Source organism: Falco naumanni, chromosome 17 (assembly GCF_017639655.2).
Source record: "Falco naumanni isolate bFalNau1 chromosome 17, bFalNau1.pat, whole genome shotgun sequence".
NCBI lineage: Eukaryota > Metazoa > Chordata > Aves > Falconiformes > Falconidae > Falco > Falco naumanni.
In genome coordinates this window covers 1,885,061-1,901,170 of record NC_054070.1, presented here as the reverse complement: position 1 = coordinate 1,901,170, position 16,110 = coordinate 1,885,061, and the positions used below count along the sequence as shown (strand labels likewise).

General features: G+C 60.3%; 1 protein-coding gene across 5 annotated transcripts in view; it reads left to right on the top strand.

Annotated features, from left to right (window-relative positions):
* Nucleotides 1-16,110, top strand: part of NAV1 (neuron navigator 1) — a 60,990-nt gene that overhangs the window by 23,097 nt on the left and 21,783 nt on the right. For all 5 annotated transcript variants that reach the window (XM_040616756.1, XM_040616757.1, XM_040616755.1 and 2 more), the window contains exons 4-5: nt 8,086-8,188; nt 11,476-11,841. In XM_040616756.1, coding sequence (XP_040472690.1) covers nt 8,086-8,188; nt 11,476-11,841 — 469 coding nt within the window. The remainder of the gene's footprint in view (nt 1-8,085; nt 8,189-11,475; nt 11,842-16,110) is intronic.

The following is a 16,110-nucleotide window of genomic DNA, read 5'->3' as shown; positions in this document are numbered from 1 at the left end:
CTCTGTGCTGGGGCCCGTCTGCACCTTCTGCCTCGCTGTGGGGTTTTTGTGGGGTTTTGTTTTTTTGGTTTGGTTTTTTTTTTCTTTCCCCTTGCTTTCTGGGTTTTTTTTTTGGTTTTGTTTTTTTTTTGTTTGTTTGTTTGGGGTTTTTTTGTGCAGAGTCTGTAGTGTTGCCTTGGATGTCTGCTGGTAGCTGTGTTAAAGGTGTTGTGTGTGGAGCATTTGGAGTGCCTGAAATCCCCAGGCTGGGCCAGCTGTGCCGTGTTGCTGGCCAGCATGGCACGCAAAACCCTGTGGGGCACTGCAAGCTCTGGGGGGAAACTGAGGCACGGGGTTCTGTGTGACCAGCCTGACCCCACTCTGCACGGGCCCCAGCTTAGGACAGCCCCCAGGTGCAGTGACCACTAGTGATGCCACCTCCATGTGCCTGAGGCCGTGGGGCTGTTAACTGGGGGGTTCATGTCACTCTGCATTTCTGTGGCTGCGTGTGCCGGTGTCTGGAGGCTCAGGGCACCCCTTGGTGCATGGATCCAGCCCATCCACCTGCCATCTGCGATCCACCTCCTTCCCAAGCTGTACAGGCATTTGCTCTGGGTTATTTTGGAGACCTGCAGCGCTTGGATGCGGGCAGCGGTGTGGGGATGCTCCCAGCTCCTCCGACGCTTTGCAGGAGCAGCTTTGGAGGCAGCTGTGGCGTGGAGGTGTGCAGTGCTGCATGCAGGAGCGGGGTCTGCCCCAAGACAGGGGAGTTTGGGCTCTCCTGGCTCAGTGTGGGGGAGTGGAGGACAGCACGGAGGTGGGATGCACAGGACACTGAGCAGCTAGAGGCTCTCACTGCTGAAAAAGGAGCTGTAATTTGGATGCGCAGGTGGGGTGGTTTGGGGCCAAGCACAGCATCCATTGAAAGAATAACCCGCAAATGGGCTGGAGGCCCGGTCTGGATCTCTCCAGCGGGTTCACTTGGAAACTTGTGTATGGGAGAGACCCAATTAAGTAGATTTATGGCTGCTCTAGCCTGAGAAAGTCTGAATCCCTTTTAAAAGCTTGGCTCATTGGAGCCAGACGGGGTTCAGGCTCCAGGTCTCTCAGCCCTGCCCTCGTTATGAGCAGCAATTCACAAGGCTTAGCAGCAGCGATCGCCCCAGAAGTGCTGATTCGGCTGAAGTCCCAGCCTGTCACCGCTGCTAATTTTCTGCTTTTGCCTGCCAGCGAGGAGCTGATGGCCCCCATGCACGGTGTGGAGCTGCCCCATCCTGTGCCGGCTGCGGTGATGAGGGCAGCGTATCTGCAGCATCCCCTGCACATCCCCTGTCCCCTGTAGCAGGAGGCTGTGCCTCCATGTTGCCAGGGAGCAGCACCTACGGCTCCGCCAGCCCTGGGGCTGCTGCCTTCATCCAGTGGATGGTGGCTGTGCTTCTCCCTGTGGGTCTGTCCAGGGTGTTTCAGAGGTGCCAATCAACCATCTGGGTACCCAGGTAGAGTGTTGCCTGGGTGCTGGATGGCACAGGGCTCCCAACCTGGTTCCTGCCCCTCGGGGAGCAGGATGCGCTCCTGACTGCTGCAGGAGGCCCAGGGTTGGCAGCCAGCCCTTGGCTCATGCCAAGAAGCCGCGGCAATGAGAGCGGTTAAACCATGGCGAGTGCTAACGAACCCGCTGCCTTCTGATGGGGTGGGGCAACAGGTTTTCAGGAAAGGGCAAGATGCCCTCCTGGGGCACTGAGTGGTAGGGATGTGCTCTTCCCAGGGAACTCAGGCTGGGGCATCTTCTGAGAGAGAGGGGTGGTTTTGGGGGGTCCCAGTATGTGCCTGGGGGGAGCGCACAGGGATTGCAGGGAAGGGGCTGGGCTGGAAAATGAGGCTGATGATGGAAGGAAACACTGTGGACCTGACAGTCACCCTACAGAGCCCCGTGAGCCATTTCCACTGCTCACGTAGCCTGTTTGGTAGCTGTTGGAGGGGAAGAAGAGATTTACCCCAGGGAGAAGGTTTGCAGGTTGCGACCATCCCCCTGCCCAGCCGTCTGGGAGCGTGAATCAGAGCTGGATGTAAGTAATGCAAGATAAAGCCGTTTTACTCCATATGGAAAGACTCTGCTGTCAGTGTGCCAGGACGCCCGTAACCAAATTGCACGCTGCGGGGTGTAAGCTGGGAACCTGCAGGGCTTGGCGAGGTTTGCACCGGACTCGGAGTCTTGGGTCTCCCCTTGGGCCGGCAGCCCGGCTGTGGCAGGCTCTGGGTGCTGAAGCGGAGGGTTTGCAAGGAAAATACCAGCAAAACGATGCCTAGGCTGATTCATTCATAAACACAGCTGGGAGCACAGGCTGAGGCAGCACAGTGGGAGAAGCGTGTATCTGCGTGAAGGTTTATGGAGCTGGGGAGCTCGGCTGGGCTGGAGGAGTCTCAGGGCCCCGGGAGAATGGTTTTTATTGCAGAGTTTATTAGTGTATTTTTCAATGCGCTGGAAGGAATTGAGCAACCAGTTAAAAATGTTTCATGGCCTGGGGAAATTCGTTGCAGCTACTGTGTAATAGGGGCTCACCATAATGACTCAGAAACACCATGAGGCCTTTTACAGCAATTTCCCGCTTGCCATTAAAACCTTTACTGGGTCACCAGGACTCCTTTCTGAGCCTGATCTTCTGAAGTGAGACCAGTTGGGTTGTGGGGGGTGAGAAAACGTAGATGAGAGTGCCATGCTCATGCTGAGCGTATGAACACAGGCACAGACAGTGCATCCATGCAAGCCTAGCCTGCTCGTGCTGGTGTAGCTGGTAACTGCTGCTGTCCTTGTGCCTGCATACATACATGTGGGCACACGTGCAAGGTCGTGGGCACAGGCGTGCACATGCATGCATGCACCTTTCTGCAGGCTTTTGCTACCATGTGGCCTGCACATGAACATATGCATGATGCAAACAAGTGCTGGAGCGGCACACACACACGTGGGTTTCTGTGCCAAGGCACATGGGGCACACGTGTCCCATGGACGCAGCTCTGCCTGGCCCCAGCGGGAGCTGTTGGCCACATGCTCCTTTGAAATGAGCTGTCATGAGCCGTTTGGAGTTGATGATTTCCTCATTCCTTGACGTACTTGGCCACGTCGGCAGCACCCGGCTGCGGGGACACGGCTGCGCCCCGTCGTGCAGGCAGAGGAGCAGCCACCGCTCTCTTGGAGGGGCTGGACATGAGCACAGCCTGGCGCTCCCTGGTCTCTTCCAGCCCTGGCTCTGCAGTGCATGGCACGGTCACAGCATTCAGCACCTTGCCCTTTGCAGCACAGCTCTCTCCTTCCTCCTTCTTCTCCTCCTCCTCAGCTGCTTCCAGCCCTGCATCCCATCTCACTGATGCTCCTTTTCGTGGTGGTGGTATCTGATGCTTCCGCAGTTGTGCAGGGCAGGAGATGGGGCGATGGGCAGCGTGTGGGTTGGGGCAGGGCACCCGAGGTGCCAGGTTGCTGTGCTGGCACCCGCTGTCGCGTGGCAGGCAGCACTGCCTGGCGTTTAACACAGAGGTGGTGATGGAGGCTGCGCAGGAGAGCGCTTGCGGATGATGGGATGGTTGATGGTGGGCTAGGACTTCCAGCCTCAGTTTCCCCATGTGTGAAGCAGAGCCGTATCGTTTCCTGACGTTGATGAGAGCGCTCGGTTAAGAAAGAAGCAGCAGTGGGGGCTGGGGGGTTGGGGGCAGCAGGAGAGCTGCCCAAGTGCAGTGGCAGGCAAAGGCAAGGCAGAGCCAGCAAGGGCAGGTTAGACCCAGCCTGGCACAGGAGAGAGGACTCAGGCAGTGGAGCCTGGTGGCCTCCCTGCACAGGGCTTGGGGACAGTGGCTTTGTCTCAGGGCTGCCCTCCTGTGCGTGACTGGACTGGAGGAGCACAGGGCGGGAGCTGCACCCCCTTCCCTCCATGGCAGCAGGATGGAGCCCGCAAGAGCAGCGGGAAGCTGCGAACCAGGCTGCAAGCCAGCCTGGAGGTGGGGCGGAGGGGATGGCTGATCCCCAAGCCTGCAGCCCTGGCTGAGCAGGGGACACTGCAGGACATGTCCCAGCCGTTGCTGCCTGGGAAATGAGCCTAGCCAAGGCAGACTGTCCGACTGACCCTGCCGTGCACAGGCTAAGCTGTCCCCACTGCTCCTCGCTCCAGCAGCTGGAAACAGCTGGCTGTGGCAAGCTTGCTAAATCGATGTGGGGAGGAATCTAGTGAGCTCCTGCCATTCCCACACTCCAGCCTCTCCCAGCAGCTCTGGTTTTGGCTCAGCCTCGGCATGCAGCGGACTCAGCCAGCCCTGAGACAGCTCCCAGCCCCTTGCCGCACCTGGAGAACAGACTGCGGAGGGCCGGTGTCACTGCTCTGGCCCAGCACAGTGGGGACAAGCAGTGACAGTGCGAGCAGCGACGCAGCCAGCTGGATGTGTGCCAGAGGAGGGCAAGTGGCTCCTCGAGTCACAGTTCCGCCCTTTCCCAGGTGAGAGCAGCTGCTTTTCCTGGGCAGCTCCAGAGGCCAGAGTTATCGGGACTGTCACCCGAGAACTGGGGGCCAGGCATGGGTGGCCAGCAGTGCCACAGGTGAAGCTGGGGATGCAGGTCAGTGCTGTCACCTTGAAACACTGGGCCCCTCGCCCTTGGATGCTGCTTCTTTGAGTGCTCTGGGGGTCCTCTCTGCAAGGGGGTTCCCCAGCGGCAGCAGGGGTGCAGGTGAGGTGGCACCCGTGTGCCAGCCCCTCTGTCGGGGCGGCTGGGGACACAGCGAGTGCCCGCCCTGGCCCCACCGCTCCTCGGGATGGGGGTGGCTGTAGCAGCCCAGCTGCCAGCGGCACCCAGGGGGGTGGCAGCACCAGGCCCAAGCGCTGGCTTTCTGCCCGGGGGGGATGGCTGTGGGTGGCTGCAGGGGAGGCAGCCAGGGTGTTTTGGGGAGGGAGCAGTGCCCATGAGGAGCATGCTGCCAAGCTGGTAGCAGGGTGGGACGTGCTGGCAGCACCAGGGGACAAGGGTGGCTCTTCCATCCTGCCCTGCTCTGTCCCACCCCAGCCCATGGGGGCACGGTGCTGCCAGGGTGTGCGTGCTGCCTTCATCTGCGGGAGCGGGGCTCAGGGTGGTTGGTACCCATCGAATGCAGCCAGGGTGGAGGAGCTGAGAGTGCTGAGTCCTCCCCTGCATGGACCCACCTGGGGGCACTGGTGGGTGTTTTATTGGTCTTCCCTAAGGTTCTTAGATGCCTCCCCTCCGAAGTGTTCTATTGCCCTACAGACTGCACCTGTGGCAGCAGTGAACTTGGCCTTAGGTTTTTACCCTACCATTTCAAGCCTGAAAATCCATCTTTCCTGGAAGCCCAAGGGCAGGGCCTGGCACCTTTGAGGTGCCTCTGATCTGCTAACACGACCCTTCCTGCCTGCCCCACCAGAAGGACAAGGAGTCCCCTTGTCTGCAGCCGCAGAGCAGTGGGTGCAGCCCTCTGACAGCAAGGGCCCCTGGAGCCTCCTCTGCACCTCAGCTGCATGTGTGCAGCCGCTTCTGCTCCAGCCCTCCATCGCTTTGCCCATGCTACCTGCACATGCCCATCCTGTGGCTCTGGGGCACCAGCTGGAGGATCTGTGCCTTTTATTAACTCCAATGTGCATGGGCCACAACAAAGATATAGTAACGAGTTCATAACTTGCCTCCTGCTAAACCTTGTTCTGTGAGCTGGACCAGGGTGATTGGGCACACACGGGGCCAGGTATTCTTATGCGATGGTGTGTGCTGGCTGCACTGGGTGCCCTCTGGGCTCACCAGCACTCTTACCCTCATCTACACTGGCTTTAACCTGCTTGATTTAACCTGTCTCATCGGGGCTGTTACCACTTGTCACCACCTTCCAGGGTCACACGTAAATCAGAGCCGCTTCACCGGTTTTAGGTGCTCCTGCCTGGGCCAGTGGGCAAGCAGAGCCCGGGGTTGCAGCAGCATTACCCATGGGTGCTTTCTGCAGCGTGTCCAGTGGTGTGGTTAGAATCTTAGAATCATTTGGGTCGTGAAAGACTTGGTCATCAAGTCCAACTGTTAACCCAGCACTGCCAAGGCCACCACTGAACCATGTCCCTGAGCACCACATCTACATGTCTTCTGGGCACCTCCAGGGGTGGTGATTCCACCCCCTGCCGGGGCAGCCTGCTCCAGTGCCTGACCACCCTTTCGGTGAAGATGTTTTTCCTCATGTCCAACCTAAACCTCCCCTGGAGCAACTTGAGGCCGTTTCCTCTCGTCCTGTCACTTGCTCCTTGGGAGAAGAGATGGATACCCACCTCGCTACAGCCTCCCGTCCAGCAGCTGTAGGGAGCCATGAGGGCCCCCCCCGAGCTGCCTCCTCTGCAGGCTGAACCCCCCCAGTTCCCCCAGCCGCTCCTCAGAGCACTTGTGCCCCAGCCCCTGCCCCAGCCCCGCTGCCCGGCTCTGGACACGCTCCAGCCCCTCACTGTCCCTCCTGAGTGAGGGGCCCAAACTGAACCCGGGGCTGGGGGTGCGGCTGCGCCGGTGCCGAGTGCAGGGGGACGGTCACTGCCCTGGTCCTGCTGGCCACACTGTTGTGCCACAAGCCAGGATGCTGTTGGGCTCCTTGGCCACCTGGGCACACTGGGGGCTCACGTTCAGTTTGCCGTCAGCCAGCCCCCCAGGCCCTTTCCCTCCGGGCAGTTCCCAGCCCCCTGCCCCCAGCCCGCAGCGCTGCGTGGGGCTGGTGTGACCCAGGTGCCGGACCCGGCACTGAGCCCTGTTGAACCTCCTCCAACTGGCCTTGGCCCATCGGCCCGGCCTGCCCAGATCCCCCTGCAGAGCCTCCTGCCCTCCCCCACATCAACGCTGCCCCCAGCTTGGGGCTGTCTGCAAGCTTACTGAGGGAGCGCTCGGTCCCCTCATCCAGATCATCGATAAAAATGGTACACAGGGCTGGCTACAGGACTGGCTGATGCGTGATGGGGACAGTGGGACGTCAGCCCTGCTTGTGCGCCGGGTGTGTGATGGTGCTGTTGTGGGGCGCCTGCTCGGGTGCGTGCCGGCTGTGTCCCGTGGTCCCTGCACTGCTGCAGTTTGCACGGTGCCATTGCAAATCCCGAAGCACTGGTTGCCACGTTACATTAGGAGGAGCCACATCCAGCGTCCCTGGCGCCCGCTGTCACTGCAGTTCAATGGCAAGCTGCCGCTGAAAGGCTTGAAATCGGGGATCAAAGCCACGGTGGCACGGCTGTTAGCTGCCGGGGATGCACATGAGCGGGTCAGGGGTGCAGGGGCTGGAGCCATGGCCCAGAGCCCAGCAGCGCTGCCAGGGCTGTGCCGGCAGTGAATCTCCTCCTCTGTGTGTGTGTGTGTGCCCCTGGGGGTGTGTGTGCCCGTGCATGTGTGTGCATGTGTGTTTATGGGTGTGTATGCACACGTGTGTGGATGTGCGTGCACGTACGTGTATGCACAAGTAGTTGTGGCGCAGGTACATGCATGTGCACACGTGGAGGTTGGGGGTGCATACCTGTGCCATGGTGAAGAAGACCCAGGGCAGCTGGAGCTCGCGGGTTTTCAGCCCCGGGCCTTGCCCATGGGGGGCTCATTCCCACTGGCTGCTCCAGCCCCCAACAGCAGCAGCCGCCTCTCCCCAGGGATGAGGCAGGAGTGGGGCTTGGCTTGCGCGTCTCCTCAGTTCCCGCTGGCTGCACACTGAGCGGTGCTGCTGCAGTGCCCGTGTCCCCAGGCTGGGGCACCCCCGGGGCCTGGGGGATACAGGGGCGAGTTTGGGGATGTGCTTCCAGAGTGGCTGTTCCTGTGTGGCCCCATGCAGCAGGGTCACAGTGCTTCACGGTTGCCTGACTGTAGCTGGCCTCCTGCCACCTCTGTGGGTCCTGTGGCCCCACTTGGTCCCTGCCAGCTCATCCTTTCTGGACCAGACATCCCCATCGCAGCTGCAGCGCCCTTTGGGGAGGCATTTTGCGGTGGTACAGCTCCAGCCCGGTGCCAGCCCTGCCCTGTCCCCTCCCAGCAGGTAGGGCGAGAGCTGCTAGGCTCAGCCATGGGCAGAAGGACGCAGGAGCCATTCATTCCTTTAAAGCCACCACCTTGTCTCTTCACAGACCCTGAGTCCCAGAGGAAGAGAACAGTGCAGAATGTTCTGGACCTTCGGCAGAACCTGGAGGAGACCATGTCCAGCCTGAGGGGCTCTCAAGTGTCTCACAGGTGAGGCCCTGACAGTGGACCCCCCCCACCCCTTCCCCACCACCAGGGTCCTTCCTGGGGCAGCAAGGGAGGCTGGGGCAGCTGAGAAGCCACTCCACTCCAGGTGAAGGCCATGTAGGTGCTGGCTGTGCCCCTTGGCCTGGGGACCCTACTTACGGGGCTTTGGAGAGATGCTCCCAAATCTGTGCAGTGTCATGTGCGGGGCTGCGGTAGAGCCCCATCCCTGGCAGTGCTTTGGGCCCAACGCTACCCTGCATGGTCTGGGGCAGTGGGGATGGGTAGGGATGGCACTGAGGGGAGCCAGTTGCCCCCAGACCCCAGGCAGGGGTGAGGTCTGTTCCTAGTTGTTGGGTGCCCCCATAAGGACAACCAGAGGTGAAGGTATCCTCTGCGCCTGCCCAGGTTTGGAACACAGGCTTCATCCCCATCTGTGACTCGGTTTCTCTACTGTATGTAGAGGTGATGGTGGAGAAACTCTCAGACAGAGCTGACCAAATGCCTGGCAGCCCATGGGCAGAGGTGGGGTACACTGCCGAGCCCGGGGCTGGCAGCACCCCATGGTTGCAGCTGCGGCTGGGGGGACCATGAGAGTGGGGACAGGGTGATTGCTGCGTGGTGAACCAAAGCAGAGTGGCTACCTCTGTGTTCAGAGGTCTCTGTGACACACGCTTGGGACTACCTGTGTGCCCCCGGGTCTCTCAGTTGATACCGCTGCAGGGTTACTGCTCTGCTCTGTTCGTGCTTGGGGTCTGCACAGCAGCTCCAGCATCCTGCCTGTCTCCCCGTCGGGGCTGGCAGGCCTGGACCCTGCCAGTGGTGGGCCGGGGGCAGCAGGTGCGAGGGGGTAACTCCCCAGGGCACCCTCCCGGCTCCCACCCTGCTGGTGCAGCCGCAATGAAGCCTGGGCTTTGCGGAGGGGCTGTGTCGGGTGTCAGGGCTCTGGAAAGCCGAGGATGCGGCGAACATCCTTCTCCTGGTGTTTGTTGCCACCTCGTGGTCTCCCTCAGTCCTCATGTCTGTGTTGGAAGGGGCAAAACCCAGCACCTTCCTCCCTGCTCTTCGCCCACCACCACTCATCTTTACAAACCTTCCCCCTGTCACCCCTCGATCAGCTTTGTCCAGGATGAAGCAGCCAGGATGATTTAGCTCTTCTTAACCTAGAAGCTCGTCTAGACACTGCTCATCTTTGCTGCACTTTCTGGATCTTTTCCGAGCCAGAGGCAACAGAGCGCTGGGGCAGTGGGATTTGCACGGGGCCACAGCGATATTCCCTGGGCTGGCCATTTCCTGGAATTATCCATTACAGCTCTGCCCCATCCCTTTGCTCAGCGTGGGAGTTGGTTCACAGCCTGGTGCTGCTTGCACCGAGTCAGGGCTGCTTTGTGTTCACTTCATGTCTGCTTCGTGTTTGCTCTGCATTCGCTTTGCATTCATCTGTGTCAAACTTCACCCACCGCTTTCTCGCCCCAGCGCTCAACTCCTTTACAAATCCTCTGCCAGACCCAGCCTTAGGGAAACAGCGTGAGGATATTAAGGGTGATTAAATTAGCATTGATGGTGGGTTTTGACTCTTCACTATCTCTTCCTTTTCTTGATGCGTAGTACATCACGTGGCGGAGGCCTCAGCCGGATCCCTGCCATAGAGAAAAATGACTTGATAGCCCAGGGATGCCTGCCCCTGCATTCTGTCCCTTAAGCGGTTCTTAAATATGTGAGGATCTTCCCTCTTATCCCATGGCAGCTGAGTTTATTTGGAAGCTTAATCTGCCTTTGATGAGGGCACTCATCCACCAACTTCTGCAGCAGCCTTTGCAGCGTGCTCCCTGCATCCCTCCAGGAGCTCCACCGCGGCTGTGAGCCGGATTTTCCTTTATTGTGTAAAGCTGTGTCAGCTCTTCCCCGGTACGTTGTAATTGCACACATACCCACTAATTCTGCTCTCATGAACGTTTCCTACAAGTGTGTCCAATACGGATGTCATCCGCAGCCCTCTGGATGTGCTCCGCTTTGCTGGTGTTGTTGCTTTGGGCTCTCTTTTTATTCCTTCCACAAACTATTCCTCAAATTTCTCTTGTTCTCCTCACTGTATTCTTCCACCCAGCGGCTGGGGGCTTATCCTTTGCTGTTTCCCCACTAGGACACAACTTTGTTCCTGAAAGACGTCATCGGACTTCTGGCAGCCTTTGCACCCGGCTGCAGGGCTGCACGAGCTTCCTCAAGGGCTCGCTTTAGTCCTGCTTGGAGACGTGGTTTGCATGTGCTCTGAGCCGCCGGCAGAACATCCTTAAATAGCCTTTGTGCTGCCGACAAAAACTAAACCCTTTTAGCTGCCTCTTTTAGTTCCGCTTTAACAAACTTCCTAGTTTTTTTATGTAGTTCCCTGTTTTAAATTCAATACTGCAGCCAGGGTTTGGCTTTTGATGCTCCTGCAGGAGCATTTAATCCAAGATGGGGAATAGTTCGCTGATAGTAACGTTTAGAGCCAAGTCAAGGGCTGTGGGTTCCCAAGTAGCTGCTCCAAGAAGTAATAATTTTTGGTGTCTATATTTAGTCTCAGCATCACTCCCTGGCATGCTGTTTGCCCAAAATACACCCTGAGGGGTGCAGGGAGTAACTGAACTCCCCATTCCTGATGCACTTGATGGCTCTGGGCTGGCTGGAGAGCAGCAGGCTAGCCTGTGGGGCTGGGCAGCCCTGACCTGGGGTGTCCCCTCCTGCCCAGACTTGGAGGTTCACTCTTCAGGGGTTCGGTATGGCATGCTGATGCAGAGACCTGGTCTCTGGTTTGCTCTTCATCATCCTTTGGCTCACAACCTCCACTCCTCGGCATGACCTGCTGCTGTGTCCCCTGGGATCAGTGTGCCACCACTGAAGTTCATCCTGTTTTGGGTCTGGGTTGGTACTGGGGTGCAGATGGGAAGGGAAATGGCAGAGGGAGAGCAGCCCGGGCATGGGGGAGCATGTCTGGGCTTTCCACTAAAGGCAGCCTATTAGTGGGCTGGTGGTGTGGATGTCCCGGTGGGTCCTGGAACATGGGACACTGTGCTGGCAGCAGGCAGGGAAGGAGGGGACTGTCCCCTGCCAGCTGAGATGAAGGGGGTCCAGGACAGACAGCGTCCCTGCGCCCACACTCCTGGGAGCCTCTGGCCTTGCCCAGCTGCCTCAAAATGGGCAGTTTTGTTTTCCGAGCACTTGCAGCCCCAGTTCGGGGTGGGGGTGAGGCAGGGCATAGACCTCTGCTGGCCACTGTGCTCTGCCCTAACCACCCCTGCATCCCATCCTTGCAGCTCCCTGGAGATGACCTGCTATGACAGCGATGAAGCCAACCCCCGGAGCGTCTCCAGCCTGTCCAACCGCTCCTCCCCACTGTCCTGGCGCTATGGGCAGTCAAGCCCACGCCTGCAGGCGGGGGACGCGCCATCGGTCGGGGGGACCTGCCGCTCTGAGGGCACACCCAGTTGGTACATGCATGGCGAGCGGGCACACTACTCGCACACCATGCCCATGCGCAGCCCCAGCAAGCTGAGCCACATCTCCCGCCTGGAGCTGGTCGAGGCACTGGACACCGATGATGTGGAGCTGAAGTCAGGCTACATGAGTGACAGCGATCTGATGGGGAAGACACTGACAGAGGATGACGACATCACCACAGGGTAAGTGCCCACACCGGGGTAGGTGCCTGCGCCAGGGCTTTTCTGGAGGTTTCGTCACCTCCTGTTCGGCCAGCGGTGGAGGGGCATCAGGCACAGCAGGATGGAGGAGCACATAGATCACGGCCAATCTGGGTTATGTCCCTGCATCCCAGAAGGTGCTTTCCCACCAATGAGGCAGTGTAGCCCTTGTAGCGCTGGTGGTGCTGGACACCAGCCAGGGCTTCCTGGGGCTGGCAAGCCCCTGAGCTGGGGTGTACTGCTCTTCTGGCATGTGGGCAGTGTCCGGCTTGATCTGGGTGTTCCCAGAGCAGGGGGCTGAAAAAAGTGCATGGTGTGTGGCTGTGGGAGCCCCGAGCCAGAGCCTTGCTGGGGTAAGTGCTGCTGCTTTCAGAAGTGCTCTCCCAGTGGGTCTAAGCTGCTGCCTCTGACCCTGGCACTGCAGGGACATCCTGTGTCCAGCTGGGAGTGCTGGTGGCTTGTGGTGGGGCAGGCAGGGCCAGGTCTCAGCACCCCAGTGAGAACTGCGCACCGAGGTGTCATTGGGTGGCACCGTAGTAGAGTGGGGTGCACTGCTGAGCAGGGGTCCTCTCCTTCTGGGACCCCCGCTGGCCTCTGTCCCTCCACCCACAGGGCCAGGGGCATCTCCTGCCAGGTGGGCACAACCTAGCATGCCCAGGGCTTGCATTTTCCTTCCAGATGTGTCCAGCTCCCACTGCACTGTTGAGGTGCCCCTGGCTCTGGCAAGGGTCCAGGATTTCAGCATGTTGGAGGTTTCCTGTTTCAGCACAGGAGGATTCTTCTGACTGTGCTGCTCTGGCCCTCCTGGGGTGGCCATAGTCATGTCAGCTCGTTGCAGGATAGAGCACAGCCCGTGGCTTCACACCCATCCTGGGGGCCAGCACTCCCCAGACATGCCCTGGAGGCGCATGTTACAGTTGGAGGGGACACACACCGAGGGGTGCCTGTGCAGGCCTCCGCCCCTGTGATGCTGCAGCTTGGGGGCGAGAGTGTCTGTGGCACCACAAGTGTCAGACCTGTCCTCCCCACAGGCATGTAGGGTGAATCTCAGGGGCTGCCCTCTGTTTGTGAATGGGGTGCTTTGTGCTGGCTCAGTGTGGACCCCTCCTGGGGACCGTAACACATCACTTGGCAGCCAGAGGTGGCACGTCACTACCTTCTGCCACCAGCCACTGGACCATGGGGTGTGATGGGCAGCAGGGTGGCTTTGGGCAGCCCTGCATGGCTGGGGCCACAGTGGTTCTGGCTGTGGGTACGAAGGGCTCCACTGCTTCTTGTCTCATCTTGGAGCTGCTCCTGCAGGCGGATAACCTTGGGGTGCCCTTGGCTGCAGAGGCAGTGCGGGGAGGGGTGAACCAGAGCATGACTTCATCTCCATCAGCCACTGAGCAGGCAGAGTGTGGGCAGGGTCAGCCCCTCCTGGGAAGGGCCAAGCTTTGGGGTGGGAGCCCTGTGTGGCTGAGCCTTTTGCGAGGCCCTGGCAGCACCACAGTCCCCCAGTGCCAGTGAGGCTTTCAGTGCCACGGCAAGCTGGGCTGGCACCTCCACGGCCGGGTGCCAGAGTCCCTGTTCCTGCACAGGGTCCGCAGTGTGACCCTGAGCATGCTGCAAGGGAAATCCCCAGTGCCCTGCCAGTGGGTGCAGAGACAGACTGGGTGCTCTGTGCTGGGTACCCCTCGCCAGGGTTGGGTGCAAGACGGCAGCAGCACAGGGCCCTCTTAACTGCAGGGACGTGTTCTGGGGATCTGCAACGTCACCAGGATGTTGCTGACACATGGGGCCAAGCGGTGATCTAGTCATCGCTCCATCCCCTATGGCCCCATGATAGGACTTGGGATGAGGGTCCCCCGGAGCAGGCAGCGTGGCACAGTCCACAGGGACACCCAGGGAATGTCCCTGGCTGGGTGCTGGGGGACACGGAGGTGCCCTGTCCAGGAGCCTGGGCACTGGGCATCCCCTCCTTGCCAGAGCCAGCTGGGGCAAGGAGCTGCTTTGCCAACGCAGAGCACTCATCCAGTGCAGCCCTTCATCCAGCCTCCTCAGCTGGCTCTGACCTAGAAAGCAAATACCGCCCCAGGGCCCGTCTCCCCGTGCTGCTAATGCACCGGGCAGGAGCCGAGTGCTGCAGATGGGGCCATCAGCCCCCGAGCCCCGGCCGCCAGGCCAATGCCTCATGCACCGCGCCGGCGCACACCCAGGCTTGTAGGGCAGTAGGTCAGAGCCAGCTCAGAGGATGCGGTGGCACATCTCCTGAGACGTGCGGGAAGCCATGGGATAGGACCTGGCATCTGCATGGCTTCCTGGGGAAGCATCCTGGAAGGAGAGGGCTGAGGTAGGTGAGGCATGGCTGGGGCATGGGGGCTGTCCAGGGGGGTATTGGGGTGAATCGGCAGGCTGGTGGTTGGGGTGGGCCCAGCTGAGAGGGCAGTGGGGGTCCCAGGGCGCAGCTCAGAGAGGGGGGTGGGATGATCAGGTCTGGTGGTGTGAGCAGGGATCAGCTGGGGACACCCCAGCCTCCAGAGGCGTTTCTGTATCAGCTGAATGTGCCGGCATTCTGCCTCCTTGCCTGGCCATGCCCTCCTGCCTGCATCCATCGGGCCAGCACTCGCAGCTCCTCCCCACCAGCAACCTGCTGCTGGTTTTGGAGTGTGGAAAGCTCTGGCTTTGCCCTCCCTGTCTGGCAGCGAGGCCTTTCTTTTGTTCCCGGCGTCACCGTATCCTCCTTGTGCTCTGCAGCAGGGCAGCCCTTGGCCAGCAGGGACCCGGCACAGCCTGTGCTGGGAGCAGCCCCGCAGCCCCCCACCACTGCTGGCACCGTGGTGTCCGAAGGGCCTGGCGCAGGCAGCAAGCTCAGCTTAACATGGCAGCATTTTCTGGGGTGGTGCTGCTCTCCTGCCCTGTCCTGCCCGTCCTTGGGGCCTGGGCAGGGCGCAGGCAGGGACAGCACCGACCCCTGGGCTGTTTCCCTGGCACTGGAAGTCTTTGCTCTCTTCCTTGGCTGCTGTCAGCTCAGGTTTCCACCCACCACTGCTCAGTTTGCCGCTTGCTGTTCCCTGCCCCTGATGCCAGTCCCTGGAGGGGTGCAGTGCTGCCAGTGACACTTTTCCACCCCATCCAGGCTGGGAATGTTTCCTGAGCCCTGGAGGTCACCCCACCAAGGTCACCCCACTGGGAGGTCGCCCAGTGCCGAGGGACCTCTGTGGCTGTACGGCTGCAGCGCAGCGCTGGGCCCATGATGCAGCAGCGTGGGTGCCTTCATGTGCAGACCTGTGTGTGAATCAGGCAACGGCAGAGGAGGTGGAGAGCACCCGAGCGGGAATTTTCAAGCCAGGTTTTGCCTGGTTTCGTCCCAGCCATGTCCTGCATGTCCAAGCAGTGCCACCTCCTGCACGTGGAGCTGCCGTTCCCCCTGCAGTGTAGCGCGGCAGCAGGTTGGCGCATCTCCCATGTGCTGTGTATGCTTGGGGCCCAGATGTGAGCAGCTGTTGCGGGTCCTGAGTGCTGGCGCAGGAGCGGGTGAGCATGCATCACCCCTGGGTGTTCCCTGGGGCCATCAGGGACACGGTGGGGAGTGAGCAGGGTGCTGTGAGGCTTTGCTGTGGTTGGGAGCTGGTAGGGTGTGCTGGCTTCCACCCCCCCAGCCCTGCCTGCCTGGGGTCATGGGGCTTCCCCCCACCCATGCAGCACAGGATCCCAGGCTGAGGGTATGACGAGAGTGTCGGTTCTTCTCTGCTTTGCCTTGCTCCACCACGTCTCCCGGGCTTGGAGAGCACCCTGTGTGTTGCAACCCTTTCTGCCACCCTCCTTTTGTCAGACCCTTCATCAGCCAGCCTGTTACCCAGCCGCTTCCCCACGAACAGTGATGCAGCTGCAAGGGCCCTGGGGTGCTCTGGATGTCCCCAGAGAGGTCTGGCAGGCCACCGTGCCCAGTGCCAAGGGCTTAGCAGCTCCAAGCACCTCCCCATGGTGTGCCTCATGCTCAGGGAAGTGCAGGGCACTGGCTGGGGGTTGAAGGGACCTGCCGTGTGGCCTTGGCTGTGCCTCAGTTTCCTTTGGTCCACCCTGCTGGCTGCGAGTGTGTTGGGGCTGGGCACAGCTGCTCTCGGCGGGGTTTGCGGGGTGCAGTAGAGGAGGAGCACCTCTCCCTGGCTCTGGTGTGCAAGGACACGAAACCTGAGCTCAGCCATGTGATGGGCAGCTCCCCAGGTGAGGACCTCAGGGACAAATTGGGACAGGCTGGTTCCGTCCTTG